Source organism: Hippocampus zosterae, chromosome 2 (genome assembly GCF_025434085.1).
Source record: "Hippocampus zosterae strain Florida chromosome 2, ASM2543408v3, whole genome shotgun sequence".
Classification (NCBI taxonomy): Eukaryota; Metazoa; Chordata; class Actinopteri; order Syngnathiformes; family Syngnathidae; genus Hippocampus; species Hippocampus zosterae.
Window position 1 is genome coordinate 2,845,325 of NC_067452.1, and position 19,841 is coordinate 2,865,165.

Consider the following 19,841-nt stretch of genomic DNA (forward strand, 5'->3'; position numbering starts at 1 on the left):
AGTTTCTCATCTTGCACGGACGCTCCAAAACCGCAACAGTTTGTGGTTGAGCACAGTCCGAGTCTGAGTGTTGGACATCCGCACAATGCCATCCTTAGACCGGGAGCCTCTTCACTTCCAATAGAGCCGCTCCCATTGGTTGAATTTTGTGATAGATCAGGACGCTAACACCAAACAGCAGCATACCTGTTATCGGAAGGCTGATAATGTAGATGTCATCCACATCCTCAACGGACAGTGTTGAAAGGCACACCATTCTCCGCTTCCTCCAAGGATCTAGAGTGTACCCAGCAGCAAAGGTCCCCGACGGGCAAGGAGGCTCCCCATTGCCTGCTCTTCTCATTGAGAAAATTTTGTCGAAAGCATCGAGAGACCAGCCAACCAATTCCAGGTTTATTTTTAGGTTGAAAATACGACAGGAGGCTAGGGAAAGTCAGACAAAGACAGCACATGGACTGACTGGCGAGCAGGGAAGGGTGGGAGTGGGGAAGGGGGGACAGGAGCAGAAAGCAAAAGCGTCCGCCTTCGTCGAGAGCCAAGCAAGAAAGTGAATGCTGCTCGTAAATTTTGCAATTTCTTTCCCTTTTTTTCTTTCTACGCTGATTATATGAAGTGTCAAATAAGTGGATGCTCATACTTATGCACTATTGGAATAAAAACATAGAGTACACATACGTTTGTGTGTGTGTGTACACATACGTTTGGTTGTGTGTGTGTGTTTACATCTGAGATCAAATTTGCTACAGTGAAAAAAACCCTGTTGTGAAAAATGTCTTGCTGCAAACATGATTTCGTTGTAGAGGAGCTTTACTGTATGGGCTGAAACCAAGTCTTACTTGTTGTGATTGGTCGCTATATCGGCAAATGCAGAATCACAACCAATCCGTGTTCGCCTTCCTAAACCCCTTTCTCGCGAAGGCCGAATGTTATCGAGACTCTTGTCGAAGCTAAAGTGTGTCAGATCGATGCGGATCTGAAAAACAAGTTTCGATGGGACTGGTTGGGTAGAAAGCTGACAATGTCCCTAGTAGGAATTAGTAAAGAGGAACCATTGTTTGTGCTTGTGTCGGATTTCGTGAAAAAGCTCAATGTCGCTGGTAAAGCTCTGTGTACAGTGTGACGATGTCATTCTGTACGGATCAAGAGGATGGAAAGGTTTCCAGAGTCACGCAACCTCGGTGAAACACTGAAAAAAGACATTTTTACTGTAAAGTAACAACTGGATCTCAAGCGCTTTTCGATAGCCTGGAGCATGTGAAAAAACAAGAGTTGGATAAAAAGGAAGAAAAAGATGGAGAGGACCAATAAGCGTTTAGCCCTTGCTAAAAAGCTTAAAATGAAGAGAAAATAAACATTCTACATCATGAAACTGTACATAGTTGTATATACTACAGTATATATATAGACATATAATAGACATCCACTTTATAGGATAAAATGCATTCATAACCCATGTATAGTAAATCGTTTGGGACTTCACTATGAGATAAGAATCACTAGCTTTTTATTACATTTACACAACATTTTATGAATACATGTAATGAACAAATATTAAATATGGCAGCAAATGTGTTTCCTTTTTTAGTTTTGATTTTGAGCAGCAAATTTGAAGTTACATGTTGGTGCTCACCAGGAATGCAAAAGCAAAATTGCATAAAGGTCCATGTCAAATTTTCACTTGAAAGAATAGTCAACAATCATGGGTTTTTTTTCCTGTCATAGTCTCTTGCGTGTACATTGAATACATTTCATCTTTAGGTTGTGTAGTATAAAGTGCCAATTTTGTAAGCAAATCGGGAATGGTATTTCAACAAAAATTGTCACATTTTGTTGATAAAATTAATGGTTTTAAGGCTTTAAAATCTCTAAAACCCATTTGTTTACAGGGGCTTTGCCCCCTGGGCCCCCACCCGGGGCATTGACCCTGGACCCCAGACCCCCAACTAATTTTCAGATTTTTTCATCACTCGCTACTCTCATCCCTGTATATTGTTGCACTTTTTATTGCTTGTGTTGTCACGCATGTATGTTGTTGACATACTTGGGACGTTCATACAGGACATATAGCATAGTTGTTTCACTGTTCTCATTTTTAAAAAAAAGTATGATAAGACTTCAATGCTTTTGTTTTCTTGATGTTTGGTATGGACTGTCAAAATATGCAGTTTTTTATATGTACCGTATCTTGTGCTGACCCAGCCCACCTGTCAAATTTAGAAATCAATTTGGCCCCTGAGCCAAAAAGTTTGCTCACCCCTGGCTTATAGGCTATGCTTAGGTTCAGGCTACTTCATTCTATAAAAAAGAAAATGAAGCCCATTTCAACTGCAAGTACGTCTATATGATTTATATATGAGTTCTTGACTTCTTCTTCCTACCTTACTGACCACCAAGTGACCCCAGGGTCCAGAGGCTAAGATGACAGGTTTAAAAATGTCAATTAAATCAAAGCATTTTTCCACGTAAAAAATACATGTGTTGCATTTCAGGGTTTTGGGGAGCCAAACCCTCAAATTTCTTTTGCCCGTGTGGTTTTGCCATGGCGGTGTCCCTTATTTCCAGATCCGAAAGGTGGCAACCCTACCCTTAGAGAACTAGAAGCTGCACGGTCAAGACATATGCAATGACATGAAGACAAAAGACTTTTGGAAATAAATCATTTCCACTTTAAGTTGTAAATGTAGGTCTGTGTTGCTGATCATGTTTGCGCCTGCAGAGAAGGCCTTGAAGGCCCTGACGGCATGCCACTGTTGTTGTCTGGGCAGTACTTAAATCATCCATCCATCTATCCATTTATTTTCTAATCCGCTCATCCTCACGAGGGTTGCGAGTATGCTGAAGCCTATCCCAGCTGTCTTGGGGCAGTAGGCAGAGTACACACCCTGATCTGGTGGCCAGACAATCACACATCCGCGCTCACAATCACACCTGTGTTCCATTAACCTGCCATGCATGTTTTTGGAATGTGGGAAGAAACCAGAGTGCCTGGAGAAAAACAGGGGGCAGACTCACCCAAGAGGTTGCAAAAGAATGTAAAACACCAACCAAAGAACTCCAGACCTCACTGGCCTCAGTTCAAGTCAGTGTTCACGACTCTAGGATACAAAAGACACTGGCCAAAAATGCCATCCATGGGAGACTGCTGTCCAAAAAGAACACAAAGGCTTGTCTAACATTTGCCAACATCTTGATGATCCTTGAGACTTTTGGAAAAACATTTTGTGGACTGACGAATCAATTGAACCTTTTGGGAGATCTGCAAACAGTTACATTCGGGTTAAAAACACTACAGCATTTGATTTAAAACAAAGGAGAAAAAAAACACATTATGCAAACAGTGAAGCATGGTGGTGCCCATGTGATGGTCTGTGGCTCATCAGCTACCCCAGGACCAGGATGACTTACGGTGATTGATGGTCAATGAATTCTGCTGTCTACCAGAAAATTCTCAAGGAAAAAGTTTCGAAAATCCAAATTAAGGATTGAGTGTTTAAGTCAAAGTCCGGATATGAATCCAATTGAAATGCTATACTGTGACCTTAAAAAGGCAGTTCATGCTAGAAAACCTTCCAATATGTAGGAGTTGAAGCAATTCTGCGAAGAAGAGTGGGCCAAAATTCCTGTACAGCGATGTGAAAGATTAATCACTTCTTATTACAACCGCTTGATATCAACTATTGTTTCCAAGGCACAACCAGATATTAAGTTATGCCTTTTACTTTTTTTTTTACTTTTTCACAGAGGGACAGGTAAGTTTGGATGTTTTGTGTGTGTCTCAATAAATTTGTATTTTGTATTTCCTTCGGTTGTCTCAGTGTGATACAGTATTATAGTTGGTTTAATGAACTGACATGGTTGTGTGTGATAAGTATGCGAAGAAAACATAACAGAGAGAGGGCAAGTATTCTTTCAAGGCATAGTATTGTGTGCAAACATTTTGAGTTGTTGGTAATTCCATTTATTAAAATTGATGAACAGCATAAATTTGTGTGATGATCGGTTTGTCAATATTGAAAAATGAGGCAAGCATCTCAGTTAGGGTTGGGGAGGAGGGCCTTTATCTGATGGTCAACCACGCAGTCTATGAGTCGGTAAAGGTGGCCATGCCCAAAGATGTGAAAGACTCATTTCCAGGTACAGAAAACACTAATTTTCAGTTGTTGCTGATGAATGTGACCCAACCAGTTCTTAGGTGAAGGGGAAATTTTTTTTTACACAAGGCCAGAGAATTTAGACATTTTTCTTTAAACATTTAAACATTGCATTTTATGTTTCTTAGATTTCTTGTCTAAGATATACTGTATTTGTTTGATTACTTGAACTATTAAAATGGGTAAAAAAAAAAAAGCAAAAACAAAAAAAGTTTGACAAGAGAATTGGAGGCACGGTGTTTTACTGGTTAGCACGTCTGCCTCACACTGCAGTGGTGTAAGGTTCGATTCCAGAATCAGAATCATCTTTATTGGCCAAGTATGTAGTATTCCAAGTATTCCGGGCCCTGACTTTGATGTGTGGAGTTTGCATTTTCTTCCCGTGCCTGTGTAGGTTGTCCTGGGGTATTACGGCTTCATCCCACATTCCAAAACATGCACGGTAAGTTCATTTAACATTCCAAATTGTCCCTAGGTGTGATTGGGAATGGTTGTCTATGTGTGACCTACAATTGGCTGGCATGCATTTCAGGAAGTACACCGCCAAATGCCCAAGACAGCTGGGATAGGCTCCAGGCTGCGACCCTCGTGAGATCTTGGGAAATGGATGGTTGGAGAATTGTTCATGGCACGATACATACAGTAAAGTGTATGCCCTTACCAACAGAGGGCAGGATACTCTCACTTCATCCAAAACGGAGCCAACCTGTCAGTGGTGCTCTTGAGTTTATTTTTGTACAGAAGAAACAGTTCACACAAAAGGTGGACATGTCTTTAAAAAAAAAAAAGTCACTGTGAGGCAGTCAAGGATCAGGGCTGACTGAAAGGCACTCGTTATTCACAACAGGAAGCTCATCTACACAGCAGGAAGTTGCTTGTTGGTGGTCACAAAGAACACAAGCTCAATCAAAACTATTCGTCAAAGTTCCAAAATTAAGCCCAAAAACAACGAGTCCACTCGGGTACGTTAAAAACGTGTACTCGATCAGCTCATCATGTCTCAAATGGCCTTGTCAGAAGATAAGAAGGCAGACACAAAGCACCAAGTTTGAAACCTAAGCCAAACAGGAAGGAGTGCGATGCAGCTTTATGACACTGGTGTCAACTTAGAGCGAGGCAAGGTTATTATATTAAACGAAAACTCATGAAATAAGGTTACAGTGAAAACAAAATTGTTTGAAAAAAAAAGAACACGCTTTATTAAAAAAAAAAAAAAAAACTCACTGCATTTTATGTTTCCAAAACTAATTTAAAACCAACTGTAATTATAGCAGAAATGTATTTTGTTTTGTCTTTGGCAATAAATTTAATGCTTGAGCCTTTGAGGTTTATTTTAAATGTTTTGATTTCGGTATTAGCCAGAAGAAGGACGTTCAGTCATCTGGGAGTTGAAGTCCTAGGACAGTGGTTCTAAACCTTGTTGGAGGTACTGAACCCAACCAGTTCAAATGCACATTCATCGAAGCCTTCATTAGTGAAAAATAAAAATATGAATTTTTTTTTTTACAAATTCAAGACATTAAAAAACACATTTATGAAAAACAGAATAAAGTAAAAATAAAATTTCAAGTGCACAAAATGAACTGTGCATGACATACTATCACGACAGTCACACGTTGTCTACTGAGCAAACTAAATTTCCCGCAGCAGCAATTGGACAAGCAATGTAATGTGAACATCTGCCGCGGGCGTGCAATAACTAATTAACATATCGAGTCGGTGTGTCTTAACCTCCATGGCAGAGGCTCCGTCGAACCCCTGAGACTGATTCCCCGAACTCCTGGGGTTCGATCAAACCCAGGTGTAAAACTAATGATCTAGCAGCAGCCAATAAAAAGAGTCACAAGTGACATTGCTTCAAGGCGACAAGTTTGAGTGTTTGACGATTGGCTCGAATAGCTCCCCTCCCCCTCATGTAACTCAGCCAGAAATGCAATGCTAGATAAGTAGTGTTTTCATTTTTTGGCTCATGTATGAAAAAAATATACAGAGAGTATTAAAAAAAATGGTACACTGTACAATCGGGTTTTATACTTACCAGGAATTCAAGCCACAGGTCATACAAGTTGCATTGCAACCTGGCAAACAAGGCATCCTAGTGATCCATCCAACTTTAGAAGCGGTATTGGGCACTGCAATTAAAGGTCTGTGGACTGTTATCAGTACCTGCACTGTATGCTTTTAAAATGTTTTTTTATTGTTAAACTTTCACTACACAATATTTAAGAGTTTTGTTTTTCCTTGCACATAATACACAACATTTTTAAAAAATAAATGAAAACTAACACTAAAACTAACCAAAACTAAACTACAAGTGTTTAAAAAAACTGAAATAAAACTAAAAAAAAAAAAGATTAACTATCATGAAAATTCCCAAACAATAATAACCATGGTTTGCGGTTGTGGTATCTCTTCCTTTGAGTGACATAAAGCAAAAAGTCCACTTTCAACATTACTTACGCCATCGTGACGACACGCACACTCGCATGCACACACGCGCACACACACACACACACACACACACACACAAACACACAAACACACGCGCTCATGGCTGAAGCCAAGTGTGCTGCAGACACTCGGCGGCAGTCGCCCTGCGTTCCGGCTCCATCTCTAACATGCCGGACAGAAAGTCGCTGAATTGAGCGGCCTGGTCGAGAGGCCACTCGTACTTCTCCAAGAGGACCTCGAAGAGAGCCCACGGCTTCAGGCTGGAGATGTGGCGAAGGTCACCTGATGCCCATGTACAGATCATATCAGATATTGGACTTTTTTTTTTTCCCCAAGATGGCGCCCGAGTAGGCAGCCTTCGGCAAGTGCTCTTCAAGAGCCTTGCTTTTTTGTTCTTTTTTTGCTGTTTTTGTCTTTTGTTTTGTCACATGTTGTTTGTTGTTTCATTGTGTGGACCTGATATAGACTGTTTTCAGCGCTTTTTGGCCACGACATTCGTCAAAGGAACAGTATCTGTGCTTGGTGGTTGCGCCTTCTCGGCAGCACGCCTGTACCAGCACAGATTTTGATTGGGAGGAATGTCGGCGCCATTGACTGTCGGTGCTGGACAGACCTGGGGCGCTTGTGTTTTTTGAGCCAGTAATGGGCAGCATTTTTCACAACCCCGATTTGTTCAGTGGCTATGTCAGCGCTGTTGGACAGTTGACGTTGGTGCGGCTGGATGGATGGCCGCTGAAGTTGAGGATGAGGAGAGAGGTGCGTTGGCAAAGAGCGCCGATGCGTATTTGGAACCGTGAGTCGCCGCTTGGAATTGAAATGGATTTCCATGGGACAGGAGAAGTGAACCAATCTCTTTTTTCGTCAATGGATCATACAGCTTCTTGTTGACTTTGAAACTTAGCTTGCAGCCGACGTGTGCACATTTTGAGCATGACGTCTCTGATCCAATGGTTAAAGGACAGTTTGATTCTCTCCTCTTTCATCTCAAACTGCTTCAAACAACAAAGCGTGTGACGGAAAAGTGGTTAGGACTGCACGACTGTCCGTGTTTTATGTTATGTGTTGTGTTTATTAATTTACTTTGTTAACTGTTTTGTAAAGCGCTTTGTTACAGCTGCCGCTGTTGTGAAAGCGCTATATAAATCAGCATGCATTGTATTGTATTGTATTGTATTGTATTGTATTGTATTGTATTGTATTGTATTAAGGGATTTAAGGGTCGGCTCACCTCGTCTGTTGAAGTATTCTCTGGAGTATTTCCCAGACAAGGCGAACGGCAAAGGGATGGGGCCCAGCAGCTCGATGATGTGAGCGATGTGATCTGAAAATGAATCATCATTACTCTCTGCACTAAGTGTGTGTATGAAGGGCCATAGGGGACAGGATTCAAGATTACCCATCTTACACACAACTGAAATGCTCTCATACACAATACAGCACTGACACACTGTCTCACGTGCACTCCTGAATCACTCACATAATATTGAAAGACTCACACACACAGTTCTTTATTTTTGTTTGCTCGCACGCACACACGCACACACATTCAGTAAGATACTCTCATGCACACCGAAGGCTGGTTGTTGACCCCCCACCTTCAAACCCTCCCCCAAAATTAAGACCAGTACATTTACTGGGATACTGGTTCCTTAAGAATACATATTTATAATATGAATTTGAGCTAGGTAAGTAAAATGATTAAAAATAACTGCTGTATTGTAATTTTATAAAATATAATTTATTATTCAGTTAAAAAATGATTCCCTTATGTGATTTACGTAGACTAAAGCCACAAAAAAGTAGGGAATGTAATTTCTGGAGAATCTGTGTGTAAAGGCTGAGCTCTGAATTAAAATTTGTGGAACGATTTGAAATGATTTTGAATGATGTGGAATGATACTGAATTTTAAATTGTTTCAAATCAAAAGAATTGCATAAAACCAAACCAAAAATAAATTCACCACGGTGTGTTAGTGGGCCCGGCTGGGTCGGCTAGTGCTCCTCACCACGGCGATGTTGCCGGCGTCAGCTATCTAAAATCGCATATTCAGCTTAAATTCATCTCTCCTTTTATTATTTATAATTTTATCTGTGGTTTTATTGTTCTTGTTTGATTGTAAAGTGTCTTTGAGTGTTTTGAAAGGCTCTTATAAATGAAATGTATTATTAATAGAAGAGTCTGGCTTTTGTTTTGGAATGTTGAAAAAAATGTACGTGTAGGAATAAGATGAACAGTTTCAAGTTGAAGGAGAAAAAACAAATAAGAGTACATTTGGAATTTTGTGGGTATGTGAAAGGGGAAAATGTCGAATTTGGGGGTAACTGGGAATTGTGGGCTTCAGGAGGGATAAGCTGAACAATTTAATGTTGGAAGGTTTGAATTGGTCAAAATCTGTAGCCGTTGTAGGAGCAAAAGCAAAAATTATGTAATTTTTTTAGTGGCCATTGTAAAGGCAGAAATGTAGATTTTTTTTAGTTTGTGTACTTTTTGGGTATCAGTAGGGATGAGACGAACAATTGCAAGTTGGAATGTTTGGAATTGGTCAAAAAAATTTTAAAGAAATCTGAAAACGTTATGCCGTTTATGGTAATTCACCTCACTCTTGTCTGCCCAACAGCCTCCAAGAACCAAAGCAGCAGTCTTACTTCCCAATAAATGGCATTAGCAGGGACCGTCGGAACCTCAAATGGGATGACAATCAGACTGCAGTGGAAGAGTCACGACATGACGATGTCCATCTACACTTATAAGCCTTTAATGGCGTTTGTTGTTGATTTTGATGCGTGACTGAGGGTGTTTCATTTATGTGAACGAGAATCCCAAATTATATCCCTGGCGACCCTTCATGTGTGTGCACATGCAGCCTTCACCTTCATCTCTTGTGTAGTCTTCTCCAGAATGAGGTTCAAATAAATAATCGCCCGTGGCCAACTCAAACGCCTGAAATAGTCCAAACAAATGCAATGACTCGGTGTATGTAGGCGTGCTTTTTGCGGTGTGCATGCATGTCAGTACCATGCAGGCGACGCTCCAGATGTCAGCCGGCGGTCCATACTCTGCTCCAATCAGAACCTCCAGGGCACGGTACTGTCTTGTCTGAATGTCCTCAGTGAAATGCTTGTGCTGGGGGTGGGCGGAAACAGAGAGGGTGGAACGGGCAGTGTGATTGGTTATTTGTTCAGAAAGAGGTTGTGATGCAGTGAGTTCATGAGCACATGAAGACTCTCACCACCCAGCAAGCATTTCCCAAATCAGCAATCTTCACTCGCAGCTTGTTGGCGTTTTGAGGTTCAAGAGGACTGAGGATGAAGTCTGACGCGCTAACCACTGTGACATACACGACACAAACTTTGACAAGTTCCATGCCTTTTTTCAAAACCCGGTTGCTGTAATGTGTGCTGTTCAATTGACCTTTCGCTAAGCCACACCCCCAAACACGGACTGGCAAATTGCACTCGAGGAGAACAGAGCTGATGCTGGTTTTTATTTTCGAATTAAAACCAAGGCTCTTCCAAAACAGAGTGCAGAAGGTGGAAATGTCATGGTGAATGCTGAAAGAGGAGCAAGCAGGAGGGGTCTTTGCGAAAGGTCGATTGTCTTCTCGAGTGGGAGTGTGTTCTCACAGTCTTGTCCACCGGAGTAACCTGACTGTGTGGATAGTGTTGATTCTGACGTGGCTGAGTTCACTGAGCTGGAGAACCCCGAGAAGACAGACGCAGGGCTTGAGAACCGCCTGGGGCCGTGGCCGTTGCAACCGTCCTCCAACAAAGAACAAGATGAGATTGGACGCACTTTGTTGTTGGTTGCAGTGCAGGAAGTGTTGCCTGTGGACATAAACATAATTTTTATTTAAATCCACAATAATATCTGTGAGCACGTGTATCCATGTTTGGAATTATGTAGGAAGATGGTGTGTACTCACAGTTAGTGTGTGTGTCATCTTCCTCATCCATTTTCTGAAAGACAAGACAGTGTTAGTGATTGCTAATTGACTGTATTTTTGTTTGATATAAATTGCATTTTTTCCCCATAATTTGGGATCTCCTGTGATTTAGACTCAGGTGTGACACACACACACACATAGGTATATATATATATATATATATATATATATATATATACCTATGGTACCGTATTTTCACGACCATAAGGCGCCATTAAAAGTCTTACATTTTCTCCAAAATGGACAGGACGCCTTATGGTGCGGAGCGTCCTTTATATGCGCTGAGTTCCAAAATCTGACTGACAGTCGACACGCTGTTTATATAGAGAAAAGGCGGAAGTGACTGTGGCCAGGCATGCGGGAAAGAAGTCGGCCAATCAGGGAAGGGTGGGCGTGTATATATACATATATGGAGAGGGAGAGGGAGAGAGAGAGAGAGAAAGAGGGAGAGAGAGGACAGGCAAGCTAGTCCGCCAATGGTGAAGGGTGGGCGTGTAAGTGGAAGGCTAAAGGGACGCCTCAAGCCAGTACCAACACTTGTATAGAGTGTGGCGATGTGCATTGTTGCAAAACAACTCCGGTTTTGGTTTCTAAGAACCCCTGAAAATAAATTCGACAAAAAGACACGCCTACGAAGCTCAGTTCAAACTTAAAGGCACCGGCTATGCTTTTGGCATGCGTGCCCATCTCACAGCAGTGGTGAAAAAACAAGTCAAGCAAATGAACTCTGAGCTTGCCGTTATTCCCGGAGGCTTGACTAAAGAACTCCAACCGCTGGACATTGGCATCAACCGAGCGTTCAAAATAAAGTTGCGAATGGCATGGGAACAATGGATGATCGGTGGCAAACACAACTTTACAAAGAGTGAGAGGCAGCGCTTGGCGAGTTACGCCACAATACGCAACAACGAGAGGGAACGCGGCGTTTTTGATGGATTACGGTACTTGCACAATTGTTCAATTCTTTCTACACACACACGCGCTGCCACCATGTTTCGCTCTGTTCTTTACTTTCAAATGTGGGAAAGCTTCACACGAGAGAAATGTTGACTTTGCTGTTGCTACTCCTTCTTTCCGCTCGGCAATGCGTAGCAACTCACACTAGCATGTGATGCATTCAATGACAACTGAGATGTGCAGTCCTCTGCTTCTGATACAGAGGATGAGGACTTTGATGGATTTCTGGGTGATGATTGATCGAAAAACGTGAGAACATTGTACGATGGCTAAATAAAATACACCCGAACTCAGTTCTGCTTTCGTTGCCTTTTTAAAAACGTGTTTTTAGCTTATCTGTATGTCTTGGCATGCTACCGTATGCTTCAAGCTAACGTGTTAGAGTGTGCGCATGCATGCCGTATGTTTAAGCTGGCGTATGTTTACCACTGTAAAACTGCGGCCATTAGTACGGTGCGTCCTGTGTATGTGTAAAATACAGAAATGTCACCCATTAATGAGACTGCGGCCATTAGTACGGTGCGTCGAATAGTCGTGAAAATACAGTGTGTGTATATATATATATATATATATATATATATATATATATATATATAAAAAATAAGAAAAAATCAACAACTTGACTGAGATTTGTGCTGTTGTTTGTGTGAATGTATTTTGAGTGCTGAAAAATAGCCACTTCCTCATGGTGATTGCCAACACCCGTGTGTGTGTGTATATACATAATATATATATTTAAATTTTTTTTTAATCCTCGTCTCACCCCCCCTCGGGTGGTGTCCGTGCCTCATTCAGCTCGGGGCCTCTACCAGAGGCCACGAAGCTTGAGGGTTCTGCACAGTATCTTTGCTGTTGCCAGCACTGCACATTTCTGGACTGAGATGTCCGATGTTGTTCCCGGGATCTGTTGAAACCACTCATCGAGTTTGGGGCTCACTGCCCGGCGGCTCAGGTCTGTGGACCAGATTTGTTAGAAGTACCAATAACTAAACTGAGGCACAGAGGGGATCGAGCCTTTTCTGTTGCTGGTCCCTCTCTCTGGAATGACTTCCCACTGAACATTCGGCAAGCCTCCTCGCTGCCCATCTTCAAAGCCCTCCTCAAAACTCACTTGTATTCTTTGGCATTCGACTCAGCATGACTTAGATTTGTTCTTGATTTTACTGTTTGGTGCTTTCTACCGCCTTTATTACCGATTTGTCTTACTGTTTATTGTGCATGTTAACACAACATCTTCCACAACATGGAAGCTCAGTGTCAAGCATCATTGTCGGCTAAAGAAACTCACAGCACTCCGTGAGCGCCTAGCAGCACAAATGAACCAGCTGCTGAGGGATGGGACTCACCCAGGATGGCTAACCGAAGGGCGAACGATCCTGATCATGAAGGATCCCTCAATGAAAAAGGGTGCAGTCCCATCCAACTATCGGCCAATAACCTGTCTCTCCACAACATGGAAGCTCATGTCAGGCATCATTGCGGCTAAGATAAGTGGACAAATGGATCAATACATGAGCAAAGCACAGAAGGGCATTGGTAGAGACACCAGAGGAGCCAAACATCAGCTCCGACGTACCAACCTGTGCACAGCCTTAAGTTCTATCAGTGGCTAGAGAGGGGTGGCCTGAAGGACAGCACAGAGGCACTCATCCTGGCTGCTTAGGAGCAGGCCTTGAGCACCACAGCCATTGAGGCCCAGATTGGCCACACCAGACAAGACCCAAGGTGTAGGTTGTGCAAAGAGGCACATGAGACGATCCAACACATAGCTGCAGGGTGTAAGATGCTGGCAGGGAAAGCCTACATGGAACGCCATAACCAGGTGGCTGGCATAGTCTACCGAAACATCTGTGCGGAGTATGGACTGGAAACCCCAAGGTCAAAATGGGAAACACTTCCGAAGGTGCTGGAGAATGACCGAGCGAAGATCCTGTGGGACTTCCAGATCCAGATTGGCAAGATGGTAATGGCGAACCAACCAGATATCGTGATCATAGATAAAGGGCAGAGGAAAGCCATTGTAGTGGATGTAGTGGTCCCAAGTGATGGAAACATCAGAAAGAAGGAACACGAGAAACTCGAGAAATACCAAGGGCTCAGAGAGGAGCTGTAGAGAGCCTGGAAGGTAAAGGTGACAGTTGTGCTTGTGGTGGTCGGAGCACTCGGGGGAGTGACCCCCAAACTAAAAGAGTGGTCGCAACAGATCCCGGGAACAACATCGGACATCTCAGTCCAGAAAAGCGTAGTGCTGGGAACCGTAAGGATACTGCGCAGAACCCTCAAGTTTCCTAGCCTCTGGTAGAGGACCCGAGCTGAATGAGGGACGGACACCACCCGAGGGGGGGTGAGACGAGGATTTAAAATATATATATATATATAATTTAAATATATACACACACACACACACACACACACACACACACACACACACACACACACACACACACACACACACACACACAGGTGTTGGCAATCACCATGAAGAAGTGGCTATTTTTCAGCACTCGAAATACATTCACACAAACAACAGCACAAATCTCAGTCAAGTTATTTATTTTATCTTATTTTATCTTTTTCTTCCACTTACAGTGACATCTTGGTGATTGACTGTGAAGGGAAGAAAATACTGACTCTCAAAATGGGTGAGTGTTTCACCAACTGGTTGGACCATACACTCTGAGAATCACCCATATACAACTTGCACCTGAGTATGAGTCGTCGGACCAGCCAAACTATGAAAAATGTGAGGCTATCGTCCGGAATTGTTTTTGTTCTTATTGGTGCATTTTTTGACTTGGGCAACTTCTACTTCGGAGTGACATGTAGTCAGAAAAATAGAGCAATCATACATCATTTAATAATGCCGTATTCGTCGATGCAGATACACTATTTGCTCTTGTATATAATCGTACAGTGTTAGGCGTACGCTCACGTTTGAGTGTCATTGCAGTACCTGAATGTCCACCAGTCTCTCCTCTAACAGTTTCTCTTGCCGCTTAGCTTTTCTCTTCAATTTTTTCTTTTTGTTTTTGGACATTTTAACAACCTACACACACACACGCACACACGTATACACGCACACACGTATACACGCACACACACACACACACACACACACACACACAGATAAGAGAACGGCACAACAATATTGTAGGATTCAGTCCAACCACACAACACTGAGTGTGGGGGTGGCATCAAATTCTGAGCCCCCATACAGTATGTAAGCCTCTTGAAGCCCCCAGCATACACACACAAACTGCCGTATATCCTGAAGTTATTATCTTTGGTTGGTGAATTGTGCCGTTTCAAGTTTGGGCTCACAGTCTTGGATATCAAAGTGCAGGCTTATTAATGTCCCCCAAAGTAGACTATAGCATGACTACTATAATTTCCTTTATACTGGTTCCTAGTACAGCGTACTTATGCCATTGAGTAGATTTGAAAATGATCATCAGCATCAACTTCATCAATAAGAATAAACCTGTTTAAAAATAAAACTGTTCCAAAATGTAATGCAATAGCGACAAATACCAGTTAAAAATATATTACTATTGAAGAGTTGTATTGATTGTTGGCAGTTTAGACATGTTAATGGGTTCAAAGTAGTGTATTAAAACCAGACCACTCAAATTTCACACATTGCCTCAGTCCTATATGCATTTCACAGAGAAGGGGAAATGTCAGTAAAAGTCAGTCTCAGAATATGAAAAACTTGAAAATATTATTTCTATTTCTTATTATTATACTCGATAGCTTGTTTCCAGTGATTTTATTTTTCTGTTTTTCGCGCCCCCCACCCATTTAAGACAATGACTTTTTTGTCAGCATGTCGGCTTCACAGTGCAGAGGTACCGGGTTCGATTCCAGCTCCGGCCTCCCTGTGTGGAGTTTGCATGTTCTCCCCGGGCCTGCGTGGGTTTTCTCCGGGTGCTCCGGTTTCCTCCCACATTCCAAAAACATGCGTGGCAGGCTGATTGAACACTCTAAATTGTCCCTAGGTGTGAGTGTGAGTGCGAATGGTTGTTCGTTTCTGTGTGCCCTGCAATTGGTTGGCAACCGATTCAGGGTGTCCCCCGCCTACTGCCTGAAGACAGCTGGGATAGGCTCCAGCACCCCCCCCCCCACCCCCGATTGAAAGTAATTGGATTAATTTGTGGTAGAGTTGCAAAGTTGGGGGGGGGGCACTTGAGGTGTGTGTGAAAGCTTGCATTTGTGCTGCTGAACCTAAGTGCATTGTCAAAATTATGAAATATCATGTTACTGATCTGATTCACATGAAAGTGTAAAATGATTCACAATAAAGTATCAGTAAAAGGCTGTTGCATTTAGTTTAGTAAGTCAAAAGTCAAGATCCAGGAGCTGAAGCAGAGAAACCAATCACAACACAGCAAGTGGTACATTTGGACACATACCTGGACATCCCTGGGAGCTGTGCTGACTGGAGAGACACACCGAGAGAAAGACAAAGAGAATGAAAGAAAGCTGGAGATAAAGACAGAACATGAAAACAGGAAACAGCGAGCGCAGAAAACAGATGCAAGTGGAAGTTAAAAGACAACAGCAGATAAGTCGGGCACAAGTCAGGCACATAGGACATGGCAAAAGACCAGAGAGCAAGTTTCGACTTAATGGGCAAAGCCTCAGATGCAAGCGAGAGGAGCATCAAAAGTTGTGTGACAGATTCTGCAGCCCTTGAGGAGAAACTGACCAATCATTGGCTGTCAGTCACCTGATGAGCCAGAAGGGGGCTGGGCTCCAGCTCTCTGCCAGATAGTGGCCTCAGCAGCGAGCCTCCTGATGTAGACCTCATCTACGTCCAGCAAGATGTTCTCTGGTTTTATATCTGTGTGGATGATCTTACACTTCGTGTGCAGGTAGTCCACACCCTGTAGCACCTGCAAACATGTCAACACAAGCATGTCATACAACACTTATGACACAATTGCTTGTTTTGTGTGTGTGTGTGTTTTACCTGTTTGATGATGTTCTTGACACATACCAGAGGAAGGCCCATGTAGTTTGACTTGATGATCCATTTTAACAGTTGATGACCAAGAACCTCCAGAACCATACACACATCTAACACAGGCTGAGGATAACAAAGACTGGGCGGGTAGACATGGTCAGACAGACACGGATGGGGTCAGTCAAGTGAGACAGGATAAAGGATACGCACGCCATTGACTCCAGAAATCTTGAAGTCATCAATTAATTGGACAATTGTCTCCCTGTGGGGGTCAGATGGGTCACTGTCCCTCACCTGGACACAGAGACACACGGTGAGGGCCTTTTGGCTGGTGACAGGCAAAATGCAGGGTTAAGTATTGACTAGATGCAAGACCAGATGGAGGACTGGGAATGGTAATAAGTGTGGGCCACACTAAAGGACTGATTTAGTATCGGGTGTGGTACTAGAAGCAGGACCTAGTTTAGAAATGGATGCAGGACTAAGTGTGCGTTTTAGTGTCGGATTATCAGTATGGCTACGTTTCTGGTGCGGTACAGGAAAAGGTGCAGGACTGACTGCTGGGCTCGATGTGAGGATAAAGTGCAGGACAACATGCAGGACGAGGTGAAGAATTACATGTAAGATTAGGTGTAGGACTAGGTGTAGGATTAGTTGAAGGAGTTAATGCAGGGCTCGTGCAGGACAAGGTGCAGTATTACGTGTAGGTCAAGGTAGGGCTAAGTGCAGGATTATGTCCATGACAAGGTGTCAGAGTACATGCAGGACTACATACAGGACTACTGCAGGTGCAAAACTACATGCAGGAATAACTGTATAACAAGGTGTAAGGATTCCTGCGGGACTAGATTTAGCATTACATGTAAGATTACATGGGGGATTATGTACAGTATTACGTCTAGGACAAGATGTTGGACAAAGTGTAGGATTAGGTCCAGGACAAAGTATAGGACTACATTCAAGAGTAGGTGCAAGACTACATCCAAGACTAGATGTAAAATAAGGTTTAGGAGCTCATGTAGGAAAAAGTGCAGGGTTCTGTGCATTGGCTCCAAGGCTTAACACTCACACATCTGAGCAGTTTGATCTCATCCAGAGCAGTCTCTGTGTAATGGTGTGCGCTCTTCACCACCTTCAATGCAACAAAGCGTTTCTTCCTGACAACAAACAAAGGGAAGGTATGTGGTCAGAGGACATGACTGCAGACGGAGGTAGAGAAAAAAAGACGAACTGTACAGAGTCGTACTGCAGGTCCCAGCAAAGCCAAACGGTAGAGAAATGTCCCCAGCCAAGTTTGCGGACCACATGGTACCTCCCATTAAAGAGGTCTCCGATGGTGACTGGGTAGTAACCACCTGGAACACAAGGACCAGAACGGTCACACATATACTACATTCAGATGATGATCACGTAGAAATAAAGCTTTCTGGATAACCAGATATTGTTTTAGGTTGAAATCGACACCTTTGCAGTAATCTGATGGATCTTCCTGTTCTTCATCATCGGAGCCCAGAAGCTGAGAAGAGGGCAGGGTTAAATCTGCAGGTGGTGGGCTCAAAGGAGCATGTGACGGTGTGACCATGCACATTGGCAGTGATATCATCGAATTTGAAGGGTTACAGTTTAAGTTTGGAAGGGAGGTGGCAGAGGAAGAGATCGGTGGGGAGTAAGGATGGGATGAGGAGACAGTTGTGGTGAGGCTCACAGAGGTGGGCAGTAATGGATTCAGGGGGGAAGAGCTTACTGGAGGAGTAGTAGAGGCTTTAGCTGTACACAGGGTGGTAGTTTTGGTTGCATGACTAGACTTAGAATTTTCAAATGTTAAATGACTCCATGTGCTGAAATCATATGACATTCCCTTCTTGACACTTGATGGTGATTGGCTAGTGTTATGAGTGTGACTCTGAGATGGGATAGCAGGTGACTGGTTCTGGGTAAATATCTGAGATAAGGCAGGATGTGCAGGGCTGTAGGTAGGGTTTTGAGATGGCATTGAACATGAATGACTGTGGGTGGGGCCTAGAGATGGGAGATCAAGTAACAGGCTGTTGGTGGCGCTCCAAGATGGAGCAGGAAGTGACTGGCTATGGGCAGGGTTCTGAGGTGAGACAGTCAGTAAATGCCTTCTCTGAGGCGAGACAGCAAGTGATTTGTTTTGGGAAGGAATGTGAGCCAGGACAGGAAGCGGATGGCTACAGGCTGGATTATGACCTTGGGTAGGATGTGATTGGCTGTGGGTGGGGGTCAGATCTGGGTCAGGAAGTGAATAGCTGTGGGTGGGGCTCTGACCAGGATCAAAAAGTGTCGGACTATGGGAAGGGCTTTCAGTGGGGTTGGAAAATAAATGCCTGCTATGGGGTGAAACAGGATGTGATTTGCTGTGGGCGGGACTCTGCATTAGCAAAGGAAGTGGCTGGCTGTGGGCTGTACTCTCAGGTATAATAGGAAGTGGCTGGTTTTGGGTGGGCTCGTGATGTGTAATAGAAAGTGGCTGTCTGAGGTGTGTCTCTGTCAGGGGGATAAGAGGGAGGAGGATGGTGCTGTGAATAACATCTCTAGAACAATGATCTGAAGGGGTATGTATTAAATTTTTGGTTGGGGGGGCCAGGTGAGGGAAGCATGTATCCACAGTGTGAGGGGTTACTTCTTGAGCTTCAACTGTGGTGTCACTACTTGTACTTTGTAAAGGCGGGGCTGTTTTGGGAGTGACGGGTAAGACTGAGAGGTCTTCCTGTGTCCGGGGTTGTAGTCTGTCACAAAGGTCATCAGAACTAGAACAAGAGACAAAGACCCTCGGTAAGCACAACCACTACTGAAAGGAGGCAAGGTTTCACAGTGGTTCTTAACCTGGGTTCAATCGAACCCCAGGGGTTCAGTGAATCGGTCTCAGGGGTTCGACAGAGCCTCTGCCATGGAGGTTAAGAAACATCCAACTCAACATGTGAATTCGTTTTTATTGGCATTAATTTAAATGAATTTTAACGGGATTAAATTTTTTCTCGCGAGATTAACGCGCCACACGTCACAGCGGATGTGACGTTGTTCTATAAATAAACGAAAAACAAAACAACAAGCACTGCACAGGTCCACGCAGGTTTGTTTTGCCAGCCACGGCAATGCGAGACACTAAAAACGGACACTTAAAGAGTTTATGAATGGAAAGTTTACTTTTAAAGAGTTGCCAGATTGCTCCACTGAGAAGACCAAAATTACCTGTATCATACAGGTATACGATGTATGCCACTGACGCGATTGTTACTCATTTGGAACTATTTTGTGTGGAAGGTTACAGTGTTCCATGTCCATATAAAGAGAGCAGGTGGAGCTTCTCTGTGTTCGTCTGACAGTGACGGTGCGCTGAGGCGGTGACAT

At 43.3% G+C, this 19,841-nt stretch overlaps 2 protein-coding genes across 5 annotated transcripts in view; one reads left to right on the forward strand and one right to left on the reverse strand.

The window, feature by feature from the left end:
- The window catches only part of LOC127596365 (uncharacterized), a 36,256-nt gene that overhangs the window by 492 nt on the left and 15,923 nt on the right, over positions 1-19,841 (forward strand). The window lies entirely within an intron of this gene.
- The window catches only part of LOC127596347 (SRSF protein kinase 3-like), a 47,207-nt gene continuing 32,224 nt past the window's right edge, over positions 4,859-19,841 (reverse strand). The window contains exons 3-18 of one of the 4 annotated variants that reach the window (XM_052058714.1): positions 18,759-19,240; positions 17,934-18,719; positions 17,706-17,824; positions 17,539-17,626; positions 16,676-16,763; positions 16,476-16,582; positions 16,233-16,398; positions 15,916-15,941; positions 14,457-14,549; positions 10,526-10,559; positions 10,227-10,427; positions 9,833-9,930; positions 9,619-9,726; positions 9,474-9,543; positions 7,831-7,923; positions 4,859-6,884 (exon numbers count right to left, since the gene is read on the reverse strand). In XM_052058714.1, coding sequence (XP_051914674.1) covers positions 6,700-6,884; positions 7,831-7,923; positions 9,474-9,543; positions 9,619-9,726; positions 9,833-9,930; positions 10,227-10,427; positions 10,526-10,559; positions 14,457-14,549; positions 15,916-15,941; positions 16,233-16,398; positions 16,476-16,582; positions 16,676-16,763; positions 17,539-17,626; positions 17,706-17,824; positions 17,934-17,972 — 1,515 coding nt within the window. In that variant the 5' untranslated portion in view covers positions 17,973-18,719; positions 18,759-19,240 and the 3' untranslated portion in view covers positions 4,859-6,699. Of the gene's footprint in view, positions 6,885-7,830; positions 7,924-9,473; positions 9,544-9,618; positions 9,727-9,832; positions 9,931-10,226; positions 10,428-10,524; positions 10,560-14,456; positions 14,550-15,915; positions 15,942-16,211; positions 16,399-16,475; positions 16,583-16,675; positions 16,764-17,538; positions 17,627-17,705; positions 17,825-17,933; positions 18,720-18,758; positions 19,241-19,841 lie in introns of those variants that run through there. The other 3 variants (XR_007961440.1, XM_052058712.1, XM_052058713.1) reach the window with 3 other exon arrangements.